Here is a 22,465-nt window from a genome sequence, read left to right as displayed (position 1 = left end):
TATTCATCAGTCTGCCTCACACCTTAACTTCCAAGGATCTTACCCAAGAAAGCCTATAATATAACAGAATACCAACCATTTTCTAAGCACTGCTGGATGCCAAAGGAAAACATGATGAACAAGACTTAGAGATGGGAAAAGTGGAGCATTGAGCAAGAAGTGAAAATGGATAGTTTGACTTTGGTGTTAAATTTATTATTTATTTCTCCCTTTAGCTCACTGTGTGGCATGACTCTGTTAGCTCCTTCATACAACTATCTTTATCTGAAAACAATGACTTATTTGCATGTTATTTTTTAATTAAAGATTTTATTTATTTATTAGAAACACAGCGAATGAGGGGGGGGGGCAGAGACAGAAGCGGGCTCCAAGCAGGGGGCCCGATGCAGGACTCGATCCTGGGTCCACCAGGATCACACCGGGCTGAAGGCAGCGCTAAACTGCTGAGCCACTGGGGCTACCCACATGTTATCTTCTTTAAAGTAAACTCTATACCTACCACCACGTTGGAGCTCAGGACCCCAAGATCAAGAGTCGCATTACTAAAAAATAAATAAATAAATAAATAAATAAATAAATAAATAAATAAATAAATAAAAAGAGTCGCATTACTTATTTTCATGTTTATCGCCTGCTACAATAGGATGGGAATCTCCTCTATATTGCTTATAACTGTATCCTGATAAAATACAGTGCCTAGAACATCATGCAATAAATAGGTTTTTTTTTTTTGCAATAAATAGTTCTTGAATGAATGACCATAAGGAAATGAACAAGAAGCATTTTAACTATAAATGTAGTTAATACGTTGCAGATTTTTTTTTCAAGTTCTAGGTGTTTGGGCTCATACTTTGCCTTCTTTATGATTTATGAAAGTTGGTAACTTTCGGAAAGTTGGGTAACGTGAGAAAAAAAGTAACCAAGGGAGGAATGCCTATTTAAGGATTGGGTTATTTATTTTATTATTTTGTTTTATTTATTTTATTTTATTTTATTTTTTATTATTTATTTATTTATTTATTTATTTATTTATTTATTTATTTATTTGGAGTTGGGTTAATAAGGAAGGAAAGAGGTACTCTAACCTAAATCCATTATTTGGCTTCTAGTTAGTTCTGTATCCTCTTGAGTCCTGGAGGAGAGAGCTAGCTCGTTCATTTCTCTGCTCCGCGTCGACAACCCGAACACTGCCCGGAAGGTAAAGGGCGCTCAATAAAGATCTGAAGAATCAAAGAACCAGGCAGGAAAACTAAGAATGGCCTGAGGAGCGAGCTGGCTCGGAGAGGCTGCAGTTCCTCCCCGAGGCAGGAGGCGGCGCCAGCGTTACAGCAGCCCGGCCGCCGGCAGTTCTTGGTCCCTCCGGCTGACCGTCCGACGCCGGCCCCGAGGCCGGTGCACGGAGCTAGCCAATAGGAACTCGTCTTAGTTGTGGGGTCGGGCAGAGATGCCCAATGAGCGTAGCGGGTGTAAGCAAGGGGCGGTGCGACGCGGAGGGGCGGAGGGAGGCGGTTAGAGGTGGGAGTTGGCGCTGCGGGCCGGGCGGGGGCCGCGGAGCTGCGATGCGGACGGGGCCGCGGCAGTGACCGCAGCTGCCGCCCGACATGAACTCGCTGGAGCAGGCGGAAGGTACGGTGGGCCTCCGGGGTGGCCCGGGCGCTTCCCGGAAGCTGGCGGGGCTCTGGAGGGGTTGGAGTCGCGGAGACCCCGCCCCGGGGAGAGGAGGCCGCGACGGAGGGGCCGGGGGCCGCGAAGGATGGGCCGGGGGCCGGGGGGAGGCGGGAGGGCCGGGGGCCGCGGGGAGGCGGGAGGGCCGGGGGCCGCGGGGAGGCGGGAGGGCCGGGGGCCGCGAAGGATGGGCCGGGGGCCGGGGGCCGCGGGGAGGCGGGAGGGCCGGGGGCCGCGAAGGATGGGCCGGGGGCCGCGGGCCGGCCGGACGTGGGTGGGCGCCCGGGAGCCCCTCGCGACGGCTACTTTTGCTTTTTACTCATTAGCCAGCGTCCTGCATTTTGCGCTTTTGCGTGGCCGTCGTTTACTTGATTTTACCGCGGTGACCCCGGGAGTTGCACCGTGGTTCCTGCTGCGGTTTCTGGTCAGCCGCCGCGTCCCGGCCGTGCTTCTCGGTCTCCTGAAGTTAGAAGGCGCGACCGCGGGGTGGTGGCCCCGGCCCGTCGGCAGGTCACAGGTGGCCGCGGCGGGGGGGGGGGAGCCTTTCCGCAGCCCCCGTAGCCGCGTGGGAAATGCAGAAGGACCCGACACCCGGCACAGCCCCTAAGTACAACCGGGGGCTAGAACTCGGAATCGGGTGGTTGCGGAACGGCAGACCCCGTCGGACTCTGCCGACAGGGGAGACGTCGTTGTCACGGACAGCTCTGGGCCCCCGCAGGGTCACACCTCGACCTGACCTGACCTGACCTGACCGGACCTGACCGTGCTCCCTTTATTGGCGCCCCCAGGGTGCCGGCCCTTGGCGCTGCCGCGGCCGGTCCACACGGCACGTTACGAAGCTCCTAAAGGCGGACCAGTTTCCTTATAGGCGAAATTGGAATCAAAGAAACCTGATGGTTTTGTCCAGTACTCAGAGCTGCCCTAGGAAACGAAGTAGACAGTGCAGTGAAACGTGTGAGCTGCTGTGTGAAGACCTGAAGCGGTTAGAGTATATCTGAAATGTCATCTTAAGAGATTCAAACTAGTCAGAGAGCTAATTGGAAAATTGAAATCTTTTTACCTAGATCTCAAGGCTTTTGAGAGAAGACTTACAGAATATATTCACTGTTTGCAACCTGCCACCGGGCGTTGGAGAAGTAAGTTCTTGAATGTTTTTTTTTCCCCCAGGGAAAATAAACCCACAATTGGTACTTTTATCCCTGCCTAACAATGATTTGCTTTTGTGTAAGAGTTTTGACTAACAAATGCTTTACTAAACCATGAGATTTCCTTTGTTTTAACGGTTTTAAATTTATTTGACTTTGTAAACAATGCATCCTAAAGAAAAAAAATTTTTTTAAGATTTTATTTTTAAGTAATTTCTACACCCAATGTGGCGTTCAAACACACAGCCTTGAGATCAAGAGTCAAAGGCTCTACGGCCTGAGCCAGCCAGGCACCCCCACCAAAGAAATCTTTAGGAAAAGGAACTGCCCATGCTAAAAGAACATATATTTTGTATGGTTGGGTTTTCATTTTTCCATTAAAATACATACAGTTTTTTTTTATTAAATATTACATATTGATAAATGACATGTGATTTCAGGAACTTGTTTAGCAGTTTTGGTTTTTTTTTAATATTTTATTTATTTATTCATGAGAGAGAGAGAGAGAGAGAGAGAGAGGGAGAAGCAGGCTCCATGCAAGGAGCCCAACGCGGGACTCCATCCTGGGTGCCCAGGATCAGGCCCTGGGCTGAAGATGGCGCTAAACCGCTGAGCCACACAGGCTGCCCTGCTTAGCAACTTTTAAATTTGCCTACAAACTATTGAAATAAAGTTCTGTTAAGGAAAATCACATATTTTTTTTCAAAGGTTTTTATTAGGGAGAGAGAGAGCGCGGGCACCAGTGAGAGAGCAGAAGCAGAGAGAGAAGCAGGCTCCTTGGTGAGCAGAGACCTGAGATGCTGGGCTTGATCCCAAGACCCTGAGATCATGACCTGAGCAAAGGCAACTACTTAACTGACTGAGCCACCCTGGTGCCCCAAGGAAAATCCTATTTAACATATACTTGCCAAGGTTATGAAATTACCCTTGGTCGATTTTAGTAGAGCATGATTGTATTGCTTTGCAGTATATCCTACAAAACAAATTCACGTTATAACTGTCTATTCAAAATGTCGTGACTACTATCAAATATGATTTGAAAGAATTGTGATGATTGCTCAGTGGAAATACTTAGGAAATGCAAGTGATGACCTTAGCAAACAAAATGTTTTGCTAACTTGTGTTGGGACCAGACTTAGTTTCTTGGATGTGTATGATTGAACTTCTTGTCAAAAGGGAAGTACAACAGCACATGTTGAATAGATACTTTATTTCACAGTATAATTCAGTTTGTGGGACCAAAGAGCACTATTGAAGTTAGGAACCTTTTTCTGTGTCAGGATTTTTTGTGATATTTTTCTTAGATCTATCTGCAAAGTTTCATTCATATGCTCTGAGAATTCTGATATGTCAGAATTTACAAAGAGTGATTTTTTTAGATACCTTGGTTTAGGGAAGAATCCTCCCAAAACCTTATTTCACTACTACTTGAAAATCTTTTAAAATGATCCAGTGGTATCTCATAAAATATAAGACAGTGAATTTACTTTACTTTTTCTGTGATTCATGGTCTCAGTGCTTACATATAAATCAGCTTGGTTAATATACCAATCAAAAGTATGTGTGTGAGGTCCCTTCCAGTGAGTTTGATTTTGATTTTGCTTCATTTTTCAAAAGAACAGTCTGTGTAGTGCATTGCTTATTGGAAACACAGCTTTATAAGAAATTGAGTTTAATCTGAGCTGAGAATGTAATTTTAAGATTTTGATTGTGTACTTAAATACCTAAAATGAGATTGTTTTCCTGTGATTTGCCTCTTCTAAAAGAATATCACTAGGACTTCTAGGTTAAGTTGCTTTTTGAATCTTGATCTTTATATTTTATTTTATTTTATTTTTATTTTTATTTTTCGATCTTTATATTTTAAAACTATATGCGTCTTAACTGAAGGACAGTAACTTGATACCCAGAATGTTAACTAGGACTTGGTGCCCTTTTATTATTTTCTAGTAGTACCATTTATTACCTTTTTAAAAAATTTTTTTAAGATTTTATTTATTTATTTGAGAGGGAGAGTGAGCAAGGTAGAGAGAGCACAAGTGGGGTGGGGGAGCAGAGGGAGAAGAAGGCTCCTCGCTGAGCAGGAAGCTTGATGCAATACAGGGCTCAATCCCAGGACCCTGAGATCATACCTGAGCTGAAGGCAGACAGATGCTTAACTGACTGAGCCATCCAGGCACTCCTGAGATTTTAATTTTTTTTTTTTTAAAGATTTTATTTATTTATTCATGAGAGACAGAGAGAGGGAGAGGCAGAGACACAGGCAGAGGGAGAAGCAGGCTCCATGCAGGGAGCCCGACACTGGACTCGATCCTGGGTCTCCAGGATCATGCCCTGGGCTGAAGGCGGCACTAAACCGCTGAGCTGCCCAGATTTTACTTTTTAAGTAATTTACACCCAGCATGGAGCTCAAACCTACAGCCCTGAGATCAAGAGTCACACGCTCCACCAACTAAGTCAACCAGGTGCCTCTATACCATTCATTCTTACATTTTGCTTAGGATCTATTTAGGATTCTTAAAATAATTCTAGCTTAGTGGGGAGAAAAACTTTACTGAGCTCTACTGTCAGATTTTTACCCTGATCTTCCTTTAAGTCTCTGAAGAAAATCTGGTACTCCACATTCCTGATCACACCAACCGATGTTTAACTCAATGCAAGCAGTTGTCTTCCAGCAAAATCCTCTAGTCAGACAGTGCGTTCATAAAAGAGTCTTTGTTTGGTTTATTTACAGTAGAAAATGAGAGGTGTTTTTTTTGTTGGTTTTTTTGTTTTTGTTTTTTAATTTAAATTTACAAGATCTGCAAAATCAGCACAAAGCCATCCAAAGTTCCTACGGCTTTTGATTTCATAAATCTTGGTAAGTTCTGACTGAAGTAATAATAGGGACACTATCATCCTCAATTACTGAGGTTCACAGTATTTAAAGAGAATTCCCGAAGGCCATACAGCAAGTTTCTTAATTCCTCAGTCGAATGCATTTTCCATTTAATAAAGTGCTGCATCCTTTGGCTGTCATTTATTAGGAACTGGTGGTATTAGTATAAATTTATTAACAGCTTATTTCCTTACTAATTTCGTGTTTATCTTTCATCAGTGCTTCTTATAGTGGTATCTGTCTGTACAGCTACTGGTGCCTGGAACTGGTTAATAGATCCCGAGACACAAAAGGTAGAAGTTTTGATTTAAAATCTTTAATGGATTAAATGAGATAATGTAGCAGTGCTTTGTTCATTGTAAAGTATTACTCAGATGCTTCCTATTATTACTAGTAGTGATATTGAACAGTATATTAAATATATGCTTTATATTAATTTGCTTAAGAAAAACTTTGGCCACTGTAGATAAGTATCTTTTACAAGGAAAAATGCATGAGAAATAACACTATGCTACTTCTCATTCATTTCTGAACTTTTTACATGTCATTTTATATATGTCATAGTCACACATTTTTACCTATTTCAATGTAAACATTGTCTTTATTCTCCTTTGTCCATTTAGTATCGTGTGTTCCAGCTTTAGAAAATTGTAAAATACCATTTTCTTCTAAGACTAATCTTTGGTAGGACCTTTCTTTATCCCACAAAGCATTTGAGATGACTTTGCAGGAGACCTATGATAAAATAGCAAAATATTAATGTAATAAAAAGTCAAGATGGTGGATAAAAGACAATTAGACTAGAGGGTCAAAAACAGGAAGGAAACCAGGTCACAGACAAGGCCATGTGGGACACCACACTTGCCCAAACTGAGTTATAAATTAGTCTCTGAGTTACCTGATCAATAAAGTCACCGTTCCATGGTTTTTCTACTTTGTGAAAAGAACACATGTATGAGTTCCATAAGCTAGCAAAGGTTTTGTTCTCCACATTTATCTCAAAAAAATTTCCTGCCTGAATTTAATATAGGAAACACTAAGAGATCTCCCATTGGGCACTGTACAAGAACATCCCTATATCAAATGCAATAAAAAATTTCATAATGTTATTTCTCGAAGCATCCTTTGATGAAATCTGATAGCATGTTTTTCAGAATTCTACTTCTTTCTACTAACTTGTGCCTTAATTTCAAACTGAGGTGTTTGTTTTATTAGAGAAACAGTAGTCTCCAATTTTTCAGTGAAGTTTTTTCCCTTGGTGCAGCTTTATTTAGGTAATAATAATAACGTCATTTTCTTAAATCTTAAACCCACATCCTTTTTAAAACTGTAATTAGGTAGACTATTACAGTAGCTTTATTTATAACTTGTTAGGTTATACAGAAGAAAAACCTAATAGCAAAGCTTTTGTCAGCAGTCCAAATGGCATTTCAGGCAGCCAGGGATTTATTTAGCATGTAGTCTCCCTAACTTAATCCATTGAGGTGGAGCTATAAAAGAATAGGAGGTAGGGGAATTTGGTGATGGAATTTTGCGTTAATAGAAGAGTTTTTATGGCAGATAGGAAACTCTCTTGTGTGTTGATTTATAAAAGTCTGATCTTAGGGCTGTGCTTGGTACTCATCTTCAGGGGAAGAGTAAGGAGGCTGGCAAGAAGATTGAAAAGATCTATCTTGGGAAATGAATCTGACTTCTAATTGGGAAAAATATAAGCTGATTTCAGCTAGTTGAGATCTTAATAAAACACAGAATTAAATGTAATTTGAAATAGGCCCAAAACTCTGTAGTTAATGTAATTTTCTAAATTAGGTGAGAATATAACTATTAGCCTAAGGGTTAGCTCTTTATTTCAGTATTTAATAACCTCAAAGCTGATAGGCGTTTTAAACAGCAATTGTTTCTGTAGCAAGAGTTGCAGACTCAAAAGCCAGTGCATGACTATCTGGAAGAACCCAAGGAGAGAAGCAACAGAGCAAACTGGAAAGCACATGAATGCCTGATCTAAAGGGGGGAAACTGATACCTAGATGTAGTTGATTATTGCCATGGAGGAAAGAAGGCTGATGTTGACGGATCTAATTAAAATTAACACATAAGACACTATATGTGCTTAAACTGTGCAGGCCATGTGAAATCTAGCTGGCCTTTGGGAATTAAAGGTTTAAGAAGACATTCCTCTGGAATATTAACTTCTTTTTCAGAATTTCATCCTTTTGGGAGCTTCTTCCCTCCTGATGTTTTCAGCCTCTCGTTTCTTCATTTGACAAATTTATTTAACCGATAGCATGCTGGGCTAGCTACCTGGTGTTTTTTATAAGTTTAGCTCTCAGTCTTGAAATATGTACACATCTCTTGGTATGAGAGTGGAGTATCGATGCCTCTGGCTTAATTCTGTTGCTCTCATTTAGTTCCTGGTCCATCTGATTTCTTTCTCCAGACTCTAAACATCATCTCTCCTTCAATCTACAGTTCTGTTCCCCAGCCTTCAGTGCCCATTCTTGTTCCAGTCCTGGATCCTGGACCCTTATCTCCACCATATTCATGTTGTCTTGTTTCTTGCTATCATCTGATTATGCCCAGATCTGAAATCAGCTCTTTGTTTCTCTTAAACACTCTTTTTTCTTTTTTTTTTTTAAGATTTATTTATTTGTTTTAGAGAGAGAAAGAGATGAGCAGGGGAAGGGGCAGAGGGAGAGAGAGAATCTGAAGCAGACACACCACTGAGCACGTGGAGCTCGATCTCACAACCCTGAGAATATGACCCGAGCTTTAACTAAGAGTCAGACACTTGACTGAGTGAGCCACCAGCACCCCCTTTTAAGTTTTATTTAAGTAATCTCTATACCCCATGTGGGCTCAAACAACTCCAAGATCAAGAGCCACATGCTCTTCTGACTGAGCCACCCAGGTACCCCTAAACCCTCGTTCTTTATAGATAGCTACTAATCATCTTTCCCTGCTTGAGTGTCATCTGGCTATTTAAATTTCAGTAGCTTTGGGCAGCCCAGGTGGCTCAGCAGTTTACGTGATCCTGGAGACCCGGGATCGAGTCCCACATCGGGCTCCCTGCATGGAGCCTGCTTCTCCCTCTGCCTGTGTCTCTGCCCCTCTCTCTCTCTCCTCTCTGTGTTTCTCATGAATAAATAAATAAAATTTTTTAAAAATAAAAATAAAATAAAAAATAAATTTCAGTAGCTTCAAAACCACTCATTTTTTGCTCCCACAGAGAGGGAGGGAGGGATGAGTCTCCACGTAAGAGGAGAGAAGGAATATGGTAGTGTCTATGCAGATGCAGCAGGAGATGGTTAAATTGGGACCAGACTATGAATGGCAGAGTCTACCCAATTCTCATAAAGAAGCTTTTTAACAGGGAGAGTAACTAGATCACTTTTGTGTATTCATTGACTTCAGATCAGAGACCTCCTTCATCTGCACTCATTCAACAGTATTGGTTGAGCACCTATGTTTGCCAAGCACTGTTTCAGATGTTGGGAAAACAGTGATGCACAAGACAGCATCTCTACTGTTGTGGAACTTAATCTTGTGCTTTTATATATGTATGTATGTATGTATGTATGTATGTATGTAATCTTTATGCCCAACGCGGGGCTTCAACTCACAACCCTGAGATCAAGAGATATATTCTACCAACTGAGCTAGCCAGACACCCCAATCCTGTACTTTGTTTTAAGTTTTATTTTTGTTTTGTTTTGTTTTGTTTTTTTAGTAGTCTCTATACTCAAAATCAGGCTTGAGCTCAAAACCCCGAGATCAGGAGTCACACATTCCATTGAGCCAGTCAGGTGTCCTAGTCTTGTGCTTTTTAAATTGCTCCTTATCAGGAAGGGTTCAGTAAATATTTTTGGTAGGATGTTTTTTGATTATTTTTTTATAATTTTAAAAATTTTTATTTAAATTCAGTTTGTCAACATATAGTATAACATCCAGTCTTCATCTCATGTGCCCTTTGGTTTTTGATTAGAAGAATGAATTTGTAATGGTTCAACTCTTTGGAATGAATAGAGGGAACATTGCTATATTATTTTGCTACATTAAAGATACGAAACATTTCTATTTTTATGACACAGCTAAACAACTGGGATTATTTTAAATTATTCAAATCTTCGTATTTCAGATGATTCAAATGTTACATATATTTATGCACAAGTGGGGAGGTAAGAATTAGTATTCTGAGATTTTAAACATTTTTGTTTCAAACTCTTCTTTTCCAGGTGTCTTTCTTCACATCATTATGGAATCACCCGTTTTTCACCATTAGCTGTATCACTCTAATAGGCTTGTTCTTTGCTGGAATACACAAGAGGGTTGTTGCACCATCAATGTATCCTTTATCAGAATTGACTTTTATTCTCTGAGTAAAATTAAAGCACCTTCTTGATCATCTAGATGTTGTTTTAAAAGCTTATTCTTCATATGATAAATTTTCCTTTGACCACATTTTTTCAGTATAGCTGCTCGATGTCGAACTGTATTAGCAGAATACAATATGTCTTGTGATGATGTGAGTATTGCTTATATTAGAAAATTATACATGTGCATGAAAGGACTGAAATCTTTTGGCTTAAATAAAGCAGACTTTGATAAATTACATGGATTAATAGTGGAAATATTCTTATAGCATTGATCCTAATACCCATATTTACATCTCAGAAATCGAGGTGCATCTAATAATCTGTAGTATCATACAGTTCAACTGATAGAGTTGACTGTAATTTTTTTTTTAAGTAAGCTTTATGCCCAATGTGGGGCTTGAACTCATGATCCTGAGATTAAGTCATATGTTCTACCACTGAGCCAGCCAGGTGCCATTTTGATCTTTCCTAATGATATAAAATCATAATGTGTGTTATGATTGAAGTCATCTTAAACTATATATAGAGTGGTCATTATTGGCTAAAAACGGCTTGTTGGGTGTTGGATTTGTAAACTCTCTAATGGTACTCTGTATGTAGGATTTTATTTTATTTTTGTTTAAAGATTTTATTCATTTATTCATGAGAGACACAGAGAGAGAGAGAGAGAGAGAGAGAGAGAGAGAGGCAGAGAGAGAAGCAGAAGCAGACTCCAAGCAGGAAGCCCGATGTGGGACTCAATCCTGGGACTCTGGGATGATACCATGAGTCAAAGGCAGATGCTCAACTGCTGAGCCACCCAGGCGTCCCTAGGATTTTATTTTTAAAAAGATTTTGAGAGAGCGAGCAAACATGAGCACAGGAGGCGTATAAAGAGAGGGAGAAGCAGACTTCCCTCTGAGCAGGGAGCCCCACACTGGGCTCAATCCCAGGACCCTGGGATCGTGACCTGAGCCCAAGGCAGACATTTAACCGACTGAGTCCCCCAGGCATCCCCATATGTAGGATTTTAAATTGCATCTCAAGTTAATTGACAGATGCACATACAAACCGACTGTGTTTTTAAAATTAATAACATATAGGCATATTAAGAGTATGTCACAGATTTGATTTGCTTATTTATAAAAGTATTTTTACCTTCAGTTAAAAAAAACTATTAAATAACACCTAGTTTAGAAAACTAGAATAAAGAGCAAAAAAAAAAAAAGATATTAAGGCAGGGGGCCCCTGGATCAGTGAAGAGAATAAAGACTAAACACTCTGATTTTTTTTTTTTTTTAAGATTTTATTTATTTATTCATAAGAGGCAGAGACACAGGCAGAGGGAGAAGCAGGCTCCATGCAGGGAGCCTGACATGGACTCTATCTCGGGTCTCCAGGATCAGGCCCTGGGCTGAAGGCAGCACTAAACCGCTGAGCCACCCGAGCTGCCCAACACTTTGATTTTTTAAAAATTAGAGGATAAGGATAGTATTTCAAGTCGAGGGCTAGTAGTGTTGAGACAGTTTTTCATTTGAAAAAAATGAATTTAGATCTCTGCTTCGCATCAATTAAAAAGACTAAATTCCAGATGAAGTCCTTTTTTAAAATTTATTTATTCATTCATTCATTCATTCATTCATTCATTCTTGATAGACATAGAGAGAAAGAGAGGCAGAGACACAGGCAGAGGGAGAAGCAGGCTCCATGCAGGGAGCCCATCGCGAGACTCAATCCTGGGATTCCAGGATTGCACCCTGGGCCAAAGGCAGGTGCCAAACTGCTGAGCCAAAAAAAAAAAAAAAAAATCAAACAAACTGCTGAGCCACCCAGGGACTCCCCCCCACCCCATGAACTTAAATATATTTAAAAAGACAACTCATCCCATAATTAAAGCATTAGAAGAAAATATAAATGAATGTGTGTTCTGGTTTTTTTTTTAATTAATTTATTTATTAGAGAGAGTGGCACATGCACACACATTAGTCAGGGGAGTGGTACAGGGAGTGAGAAACCCAAGCAGAGTCCTTGCTGAGTGTGGAGTCCCAACACAGGGCTGGAGATCACAACCGCAATCAAAACCAGGAAGTGGACGTTCAACCCACTGCACCACTCAGATGCCCCAAGGTGTAGATCTTGGTATAGAAAAGCTCCTTTGTAAGACCCAAAACAAAAACACTGCCATGGAAGAGTTTGGATACCTTTAATTGAACCAATATTTGAAAACTTTGTACACCAAAAGGCAAGAAAGTGAGCACTGATGAGAAGTATTTGTGTGGCATCCGGCTGGCTGGCTCAGTCAAAGAACACGTGATTCTTAATCTCAGGGTTGAGTTCGAGCCCCACATTGGGTGTAGATATTACTGGAAAATATTTTTTTTAAAGAAGAAGAAAATATTTCTAAGATGTCTAACAGAGGATAGAAACCAGACCTATTTAAAATTTTTTAAAAATCGTAAATTTGAAAAATGGGAGGGCAGCCCGGGTGGCTCAGTGGTTTAGCGTCACTTTCAGCCCAGGTTGTGATCCTGGAGACCTGGGATCGAGTTCCAAGTCAGGCTCCCTGCATGGAGCCTGTTTCTCCCTCTGCCTGTGTCTCTGCCCGCCCCCCCCCCCCCCTCCCGACCTGTATCTCTCAGGAATAAATAAAATCTTAAAAAAAAAAGAAAAAGTGGGAAAAGTAAATCTTAACATAGACGTGGGAAAACAAATAGCCTCATTTGTAATTGGGGAAATGCACAGTAAAACTGAATTTCCGTTTGTCTTACCTATCTGTCACTGACATAAGTTAAAACTTCAGTACAGTGGGACACCTGGTTGGCTCAGCGGTTGAGTGTCTGCCTTCAGCGTAATCCTGGAGTTTGGGGATTGAGTACTGCATTAGGCTCCCTGTGGGGAGACTGCTTTTCCCTCTGCCTATGTCTTTGCTTCTCTCTGTGTCTCTCATGAATAAATAGATAAACCTTAAAAAAAAAAAAAAAACTTCAGTACGGTGGTGGAGTAGATGCACTCCCATGCTCTACTTGATGAGAATGTATTGCCATGTTGGAAAGCAGTTTTCATCATTCTTATAAAATGAAAATTTGGCATGCCTCATAACCTAACCATTCTACTTCTCCCCATCTACCTTTGGTACCCCTACCTTTGGTGGGAACCATCACATTTCACATAAGGAGGCAGGTATGAGGTAGTAAGTTGCAACATCCTTTGGAGTAGGGAAAAAATGGAAACAGGTTTTAGGTTTCTCAACAGGGACAGGGTAAAATAAGCTTTGGTATAGCCACATCATAAGAACCTATGGTAAATCTATAAATTTGGACGTGCAAGGATCTTTCAAGACATAATGTTAGGTACAAGAAGGAAATTATTAAACAATACACTCAATTTGGTATCTTTTTTTTTTTTTAAAGATTTTTTTCCCCAGTACTATTTTCTTTTTAATTCCAGTATAGTTAACTAATATACAATGTTATATTAGTTTCAGGTGTACTGTATAGTGATTCAGCAGTTCCGTACATCATCCCATGCTCATAACAAATGTACCCCCCCCCCCGGCCCCATCACCTATTTCACCACCACCACTGCCCCCCGCCACCTCCCCACTAGTACTCATCAGTTTGTTCTCCACAATTAAGGGCCTGTTTCTTAATTTATATTTTTTTTCCTTTGCTTTTTTTTTTTTTTTTTTTTTAAGATTTTATTCATTTGAAAGAGAGAGAGAGCACAAGTGAGGTGAGAGGCAGAGGGAGAAGCAGACTCCCCACTGAGCAGGGAACCCAGTGCGGGGCTTGATCCTAAAACTCATGATCATGACTTGAGCCGAAGGCAGATGCTTAGCCAACTGAGCCACCCAAACGCCCCTGTTTTTTCTTAAATGGCACAATGAGTGAAACTGTACAGTATTTATCTATTTCTTTTTGGCTTAGCATTATAGTTTCTAGCTCTATCTATGTTGTTGTAAGTGGCAAGATTTCATTCTTTTTTAAAATCTAAATAATAATCCATTGTGTTTATATATGTATATATGTATGTATTTTATGATGTATATATATCTTCTTTGTCCATAAAAAAGTTTTAATTATGAAAATTTCCAAACAAAAAAATGAAGAGTATAATGAATACCCATTGGTCAGTGTCAACAATAATCAGCTCATGGCCATTCTTATTTCATGTGCACCCCTGCCCACTTTTCCTCCATTAGATTATTTTGAAACAAATCCCAAGTGGTATGTTTTACCCTCGTATTTTAGCACATTAGAAACACCAGATTTTTTTTTTTTTTAAGACTTATTTATTTATTTGAGAGAATACGGGGAAGAAAGGCAACAAGAAAGGGAGAGAATCTCACTCAGACTCCCTTTGAGCACGGAGCCTGACACAAGTTCTTTTTATTATTTGTATATGGGAATGTAAATCTATAGAACACAATCTGGAAGGATTCATGCTAAAACTGGTTTCTTCTTTAAGAGGGCTAGAATTTCAGATAGATGGAAAGGATTTTAGCTTATCTATATTTGAAAATTATTTTAATTTCTTGTTTATTTTTTTTAAGTAATCCTGTACCCAACGTGGAGCTTGAAGAAGTCATATGCTTCACTGGCTGAGCCAGGCAGGCACCCTCATATTTGATTTTTTTTAAGATTTTTATTTATTTATGAGAGACACAGAGAGACAGAGACACAGGCAGAGGGAGAAGCAGGCTCCCCATAGGTAGCCTGATGCGTGATTTGATCCCCTGACCCTGGGATCACGCCCTGAGCCACTCAGGCATCCCTAGTTTTTTAATAATGAGATTACATTAATATCATATTCATGTAGTTTAAAATAGATTAAAACCATGGATAAAACAAATGGGGTCTATTCGTACAGTGAAATATTGTATATTTTATATCAAAATAACAGTATAAAATAGTACAAATTACTGAAACATAGTAACAGATGAATGGCAGAATTACATTGAGTGAAAGAAGTAGATGTCAAAGAACACACTCTGATTCCATTTGTTTAAAGACCACAGACAGGCAAAATTTTTGGGAAATGGTTATGTCTATATAAGGAGTGGGGCTGCCATTGACCAAAAAAGGGCCTGGAGGGACTTTCTGGGTGGTGGTGATGTTCTGTATCCTGCTCTGGGTGGTGGCTGTGAGTGTATATTGTGTGTATATTAAGATTTTTGCCTAGTTAACATACAGGCGGGGAGAGGCAAAGGGAGAGAATCTCAAGCAGGCTAGGCACCGAGCACAGAGCCTGATGTGGGCTCAATATTGTGACCTGTGTCAGAATTAAGAGTAGGACGTTTAACTGAGCCACTCGGGCAGTGGGTGTATATATTTCTTAAAACTTGTAAAACTGTATGCAAGGGTTAGCATCTTACTGTATTTAAATTATACCTTAATAAAACAGTGGAAAAAGGGATCCCTGGGTGGCGCAGCGGTTTGGCGCCTGCCTTTAGCCCAGGGCGCGATCCTGGAGACCCGGGATCGAATCCCACATCGGGCTCCCGGTGCATGGAGTCTGCTTCTCCCTCTGCCTGTGTCTCTGCCTCTCTCTCTCTCTCTGTAACTATCATAAATAAATAAAAATTTAAAAAAATTAAAAAAAAAAAAAACAGTGGAAAAAGTTCTACCTGCATATCAAGGAATTACCAAAAAGAAGTCCCCTGAACAGCAGTGTATAAGCATCAGTGTTCACTCCAGTCATTTGTTTACAATTTTTTTTTTTAAGATTTTATTTATTTATTCATGATAGTCACAGAGAGAGAGAGAGAGAGAGGCAGAGACACAGGCAGAGGGAGAAGCAGGCTCCATGCACCGGGAGCCCGATGTGGTATTCGATCCCGGGTCTCCAGGATCGCGTCCTGGGCCAAAGGCAGGCGCCAAACCGCTGCGCCACCCAGGGATCCCATTTGTTTACATTTTTATCTGAAAGTAAAAATTTAGTGTTGGTAAAGGAAAAATGTTTATGCGCAAGTACGTTTATTTTATAAACTTCATTTGGCAAGGAGCATAAATTGGTTTATATACATTGGATTGATTGCCTGATTTATAGGGAAGCCAGTGGACTGGGGAGTTCATCAAATACATTGTTTTAAAGTAATGAAGATTTTCGAAAGAAAGCTCCACACAAAACTTTGAGAACATTAACTATTAATTGCTTAATCTTGATTGAATATAGAGAGGTGTTCTCGTACCTTTTAAGTGCACTTCAAAGTTTATGGATAAGTGGTGATTTTTTTAATGGAATTGATTACTGAAAAAAAAATTTTTTTTCCCCCATTTTTACAGACAGGAAAACTCATTTTGAAACCCAGGCCTCATGTTCAGTGACAATCTTCACTCATTATTATGGGACCTAAAACAGCCTTTCTTCAAATAAGTGATACAGCAAAAAGCCATAAAGGATTCCTTTTACAGTTGGATATATGAAGGTCATAGCAACAACTGACAAGAAGTGTGCAATATTTACTCAGATGATCTTGATGATGATGACTCACGTCCTCCGTGCTTGGTACCTTTGATTATCTGTGTTACAGTATTAGTGTCACTTTAGTACTTCAGACCCTGCAGAGACTTTTGCAGATGAAGTATGTCTGTATGTTACTAAGTTAAACTTAGAAACAGAACCTCATCCAGTTTTTATAATGTATTTTTGCAAACTACTGTAAATAGCAAATCAATGCCAATGTCAAAGAGGGAAGCATTATGTGGACATTGTTCTGCACCAGTATCTTACGAGCATCTGTTTGCCATCCCCACAGCTCTTCAAAACCAGCTATCACACGTAGCTGTGCCTTTCATTCTCACACCCCTCTGTTTTAATCATAATGCAAGAAAAACATCGGATTGGGCGTAAACTGAGGAAGACTCGTCTCCATCATATTGTAAGAAATTATAGATGTTCTGAGAAACCATTTTTGTTAAACCAGATAGTGAACTTCAGCCACTCTTGTGGTAAATGTTTCCAGTTGGTTGTTTTCCTTCAATGTTAAATATACTTTATATTTTTAAAATAATTTTAAGAACACTGCAAAGGCTTCTGAATATATAAGTTTAGTTATATATTATGTGCTGTCTGGGAATTTGATAGTCCTTGTTTTAGATAATTGGATCTTATGCCGTGGTGGACGTGCTGTTACACTAGTGTTGCACGGGTGTAATTGATCAGCTGCTCCATCACGGGGGTGACTTGGGAGCGGCGCCCCAAACCAGAGTCTACAATTCTCACTGTTCCGAGAGTGTTAATGACATACTGTGTATGCATCTTAGCCACCTGTACTATAATTGCCCTTAATCTTAAACTATTGGGATTGCTGTAAATATTTTAAAGAACTGGAGGTGCCTTTTACCTGTTTATTAGAAGATTTTGAAAAGGTTTAAATTATTTCATGAGCAGTCTTTTAAATTCCACTTAACATAAAGCTGAAAATTCACTCACAGGACAAAAACTTTTTAACAAGGCTACCATTTAACTTAACTGTGTTCATCTTGGCTTTCCCATCTATAAGATTTTATTCTTGAAACTGCAGCAATAAGACCCTCTGCTCCTACAGAGTCATCAGAGGGTATTCTATATACTCGGCACTGTTTGATTTTCTGTAAATTTTGTAGGTAAATATGTGTATAAAAATAAATACTTTATATATAATTAGTGATCGGGCTTTTTTCCTTTATTCATGGAAAGTCTGTAACGCTTAAAAATGTTAAAAACATACCGCGTGTGTCAGAAACAGCCTCGTTCCAAATGAGAAATCTTTTAACTCTGTCTAGTAGAGCAAGTAGCAATTGTAGATATCAGTTTATTAAGCTATGATAGTCCTTTAATAGTCCTACTCATCATTGTGTGATGACATTTGCCTCCTAATCAGGAAATGCAGGTTTCCTCCATTGTGCTTTATTAATTTGGATTGACCATTTCCTCTAAGAATATAAAGTAGAAGGATTTTATAGGTCCTTAATCCTTTTTGGAGTAATCAACTACTTTTAATATTTAATGAAAGCCTTGACTCTTCTCCCCTAGAAAAATACACCTGTGTGTGTACATATACTTTGCATGCATTCAAAGATTTCTTGATGTTAGACTGCTTGGAATCTGATGGCTCCAAGAAAGAAACTTTTGTTCCAAAGATTTTTCATCCTTATGCTTCTAGCAGAACAATTCATTTGCCAAAAAAGTCTGCTCTGGTTGAAATGGACAAAGAATCCTCATTTGGTTAGCTTCTCTTTACCACCACCCTTACCCTCTCATGTCCCCTTCCACACTATCTGGAAATTACTGGTTGAGTCCAGCCAGAGATTACAAGTGGGGAAGACAGTCTTCGGATGTTTAGAGTGTCTTCATTCTGGCTCTCCACAACTTATTAAAGACAGTACTAGCACCAGGATCTAAGTCTCCGATTGAAAAGATGCTTGTGTGTTAAACTTAATTCAGGAGCCATTAGAATGTGATAGTTACGAGTGTGGATTCTGACTCCAGACTGGATTTGAATCTCAGTTGTACTGCTTGCTTGTTTTGTAACTTTAGGCAAATTATGTATTAGTTTCCTCATTTATGAAATAAGTGTAATGCCAACTATCCAGATTTATATCATATGCTAGAGTCAGTGCTCTGTAAATCTAGTTGTTAAACCAAATCCTAAAAGTTAGAAAACAAACAATTCCCTGTTGGAACTTTACCCAACATCAACATTTTTTTTTTTTTTTTTTTTTTTATTTATGATAGAGAGAGAGAGAGAGGCAGAGACATAGGCAGAGGGAGAAGCAAGCTCCATGCACCGGGAGCCCGACATGGGATTCAATCCCGGGTCTCCAGGATTGCGCCCTGGGCCAAAGGCAGGCGCCAAACCGCTGTGCCACCCAGGGTTCCCCATCAACATTTTAATTGAGGAAATTCTGCTTATCTTATGAACCAAGCAAACTCCTAAATAGTGGACTAAATGGAAAGAGAAAAGATATTTGGCCCCTAATGATAAGAAACCTAAAATGGTTCTAGGTATTTAACTTTTAAGCAGCCTCACTGAAAACATCAAGGCTTGTGATTCCCTATTACTGCTGTTGATTGAAGAGCTCTTTCCTCCTTTAGGAATGGACTCTTGGGGTAGCCCGGGTGGCTCAGCGGTTTAGAGCCGCCTTCAGCCCAGAGCCTGATCCTGGAGACCCGGGATCGAGTCCCACATCAGGCTCCCTGCATGGAGCCTGCTTCTCCCTCTCCCTGTGTCTCTGACTCTCTCTCTCTCTGTGTCTCTCATGAATAAGTAAATAAAATCTTAAAAAAAAAAAAAAAAGAATGGACTCTTTTTTTTTTTTTAAGATTTTATTTATTCATGAGAGACGGGCAGAGACATAGGCAGAGGGAGAAGATGTGGGACTGGATCCCAGGACTTCAGGATCATGCCCTGAGCAGAAGCAGACCCTCAACCACTGAGCCACTCTGGCTTCCCTAGAACGAAACTCTTTTTTTTCTTTTTTTAATTTTTTTATTTATTTATGATAGTCACACAGAGAGAGAGAGAGGCAGAGACACAGGCAGAGGGTGCAGGCTCCACGCCCCGGGAGCCCGATGTGGGATTTGATCCCGGGTCTCCAGGATCGCGCCCTGGGCCAAAGGCAGGCGCCAAACCGCTGCACCACCCAGGGATCCCCCTAGAATGAAACTCTTGATTGACATTTTCTTTCAGGTGTTTTTTTTTTAATCTCTACACCCATGTGGGACTCGAACTCATGACAAGCTCGAGTCACATTTTTCACACCATGCCAGCCAGGCACCCCTTGATTGACATTTTATACAGACTGAGCTAAGAATCATTGTAACTGATGGATGCTCTGCCCTCAGCATTGACAGTTCCCGTCATTTCTTCCTGCTAAAACCATAGAAACTTGAGTTACATTCTTCAGTTTCATTTTTCTTTTATCCTCTAAAAATTGGAAGAGCATCTTGTCTGCATCATGAAACATTTTAAAAGCACATTTTTAGTGTATGATGGTTACGCAAGTCCTGATTGTGTGAGAGACAAAAGTGAAAGAAAAAAGTGTCTTGCTGGAAAGTTTTAGGGGTGCTCTTTCCTCACTTTTGCAGACTGCCATTTATGTGGCAAGTGCTTGGTTGGGTATGAAGGTATAGAAAATGTATGAGGAAAACTTTGCCCCCTTGGAACTGGTGGGGGAATACAGACCATTGATTGAGGAATTAGCATGTGGTACAAGTGCTATGAAAGTTAAAAGTGTAGATGCCCAGAGGAAGGGGGTTCAGCCCACACTGGGCTCTCTAAAGAAGTTCTTTCTAAATGGGTCTGAAGGGTCATGGGGGGCGGTGGGGGGTGACACACAAGACAGTTTTTGAGTGTGGCCACAGCATGGAGTTTTGGAGAAGGGTCATGGTGAGAGATGAAATTGGAAGTAAGTAGGAACCGGGGGTCAGGAGTACTGTGAGGACAGTGGGAAGCCACCAAATGTTTTGATAGGGAAGTGACAACTGGATTTGCACTCGATGACAGTGACTACTGTGGACTGAAGGGGTAGGCAGTTGGGAGCTCTGCTACAGTCCAGGCGACAGATATGGGCTCTTGAAATAGAGTTCAGTTAGGGGAACCAGAGGAGGGAGTAGGAGCTTTTGGAAGTCACATGAGTGATACCTAGTGGGAGGCAGCGATGGGTAGCACTTGAGGATGAACCCTACCACCCCTTCCCATCCCATGTAACCTGTTACAGAAATAAAGATTCTGTGATCACCAATGTTTGGGAACTATTATATCCTCCTCTTGGAGATTCTCCACTCTCCAAAGTTTATTAAAAACTCTGAAGAGGGCAGCCCGGGTGGCTCAGTGGTTTAGCACCGTCTTCAGCCCAGGGCCTGATCCTGGAGACCCGGGATCAAGTCCCACACCGGGCTCCTTGCATGGAGCCTGCTTCTCCCTCTGCTTGTGTCTCTGCCTCTTTCTCTCTCTCTCTCTCTCTCATGAATAAATAAATAAAATCTTTAAAAAAAAAAAACAAAACTGAAGAAGTCCTGCAGTAGAGAAACCTGTTTCTGCCTCTTTGCCGTTTTGTGAAATAGCTACTAGCATTCACCGTGGATATTTGGATATTAAGCATGGTTTCTGTCTCGTCTACCAAGCTCCTGTTGAGTACTCTTGCCGGGTTTGGGGATTAGTAGCCAAAACAGTCCTGCTTCTCCCAGACAATTTAGAAAACTTCCTTGACTCCTTTGCATTTGGGACGTGGTCATGTGGGAAAGCTGTAAAACTGTTCCTGTTGCAGGGTGTTCTGTGGTGCTTGCTGGTGATGGCACAGTTTCATCAGGCCAGTTTGATGACATGAATTTGGGCATTTATTTTTCTAAGTTTAGTCTTAGACTGGTCTCTCTAGACCTCCTCAAAATTCTCTGAGATACCCAATGTCCTTTCAGTGATATGTTTTTTGTTTAACCAAAGTTGGCTTCTCTTACTTGCAACTAGGACCCTGACCTAACAGAAGCAGTATTCCCAGGGGCAGACTTTGAGGAAAGTTAATCTATGTAAGGGACTAGGGCACTGCTTCAAACCAAGCATGATGTCATCTGTCGAGTTAGGGAGCTTCAGGCCATGTGTAGTGGAAGAGCACCAGCTGACAGGTTGACTGGTCCATAGTCCTGGTTCATCCATTTGCCACTTGGGCTGATGACTCCTTCTCTCTGAACCTTATGGTCCTCATTTGGGCCTATTCATAGCTGTCTTGCAGAATTGTTATAAGGACTAAATGAAATTATGTGTGTCAGATATATAACATGTTGGGTGTTTTTATTACAAATGAATTTTAAGTCCTTATTCTGAGTTCTTGTCATATGCAGATCTTCAGTACCCAAGAGCACCTGGCAAGATGCTCAGTGACTATCCATTGAATGAATGAATCTTGACTTTGGTTGAAATTGGGTTTGTGGAGCACCTGGAGAGCTCAGTGGTTGCACATCCGCCTTTGGCTTGGGTCATGATCCCGGAGATCTGGGATGGAGTCCAGCATCAGGCTCCCTGTATAAGGAGCCTGTTTCTCCCTCTGCCTTTGTCTCTGCCCCTCTGTGTCTCTCATGAATAAATAAATAAAATCTTTAAAAAAAAATTGGGTTTGTACATAATTACACTAAATCTTAACTTTTCTTACATAATTTGCCTATCTAGTTTTAGGAGAGGTTTTCTTTCTTTTCTTTTTTTCTTTCTTTCTTTCTTTCTTTCTTTCTTTCTTTCTTTCTTTCTTTCTTTCTTTCTTTCTTTTTTTCTTTCTTTCTTTTTTTCTTTCTTTTCTCTTTCTTTCTCTTTTTGATATCTTATTTTTAAGTATTCTCTACACCCAGCATTGGGCTTGAACTCACAATCCCAAGATCAAGAGTCGCACACTCCACCAGCTGAGCCAGCCAAGTACCCCTGGTTTTGGAAGAGGTCCTTAAATGCTAAGATTTTTT

General features: G+C 40.5%; 1 protein-coding gene across 6 annotated transcripts; it reads left to right on the top strand.

Moving 5' to 3' along the window:
• Nucleotides 1-1,474: 1,474 nt before the first annotated feature.
• On the top strand, nucleotides 1,475-22,125 carry CNEP1R1 (CTD nuclear envelope phosphatase 1 regulatory subunit 1). 6 transcript variants are annotated; one of them, XR_012031532.1, is made up of 8 exons: nucleotides 1,480-1,626; nucleotides 2,730-2,801; nucleotides 5,908-5,981; nucleotides 9,920-10,029; nucleotides 10,155-10,209; nucleotides 16,324-16,546; nucleotides 16,797-16,919; nucleotides 21,860-22,125. XR_012031532.1 is itself a non-coding variant. In XM_072827122.1 (6 exons), the coding sequence occupies exons 1-6, from the start codon at nucleotides 1,602-1,604 to the stop codon at nucleotides 16,363-16,365; spliced, it is 378 nt and encodes a 125-aa protein (XP_072683223.1). In that variant the 5' UTR covers nucleotides 1,475-1,601; the 3' UTR covers nucleotides 16,366-17,683. The 6 variants fall into 6 exon arrangements, 3 of the variants coding, with proteins under 3 accessions (XP_072683223.1, XP_072683222.1, XP_072683224.1); XR_012031530.1 differs by having other exon boundaries at nucleotides 16,324-16,919; XR_012031531.1 differs by lacking the exon at nucleotides 21,860-22,125 and having other exon boundaries at nucleotides 16,797-17,683.
• The last annotated feature ends 340 nt before the right edge of the window (nucleotides 22,126-22,465 follow it).

Source organism: Canis lupus, chromosome 5 (genome assembly GCF_048164855.1).
Source record: "Canis lupus baileyi chromosome 5, mCanLup2.hap1, whole genome shotgun sequence".
Classification (NCBI taxonomy): domain Eukaryota; kingdom Metazoa; phylum Chordata; class Mammalia; order Carnivora; family Canidae; genus Canis; species Canis lupus.
Note: the sequence above shows the minus strand (reverse complement) of the source record. Positions and strands in the feature narration are given on the sequence as shown.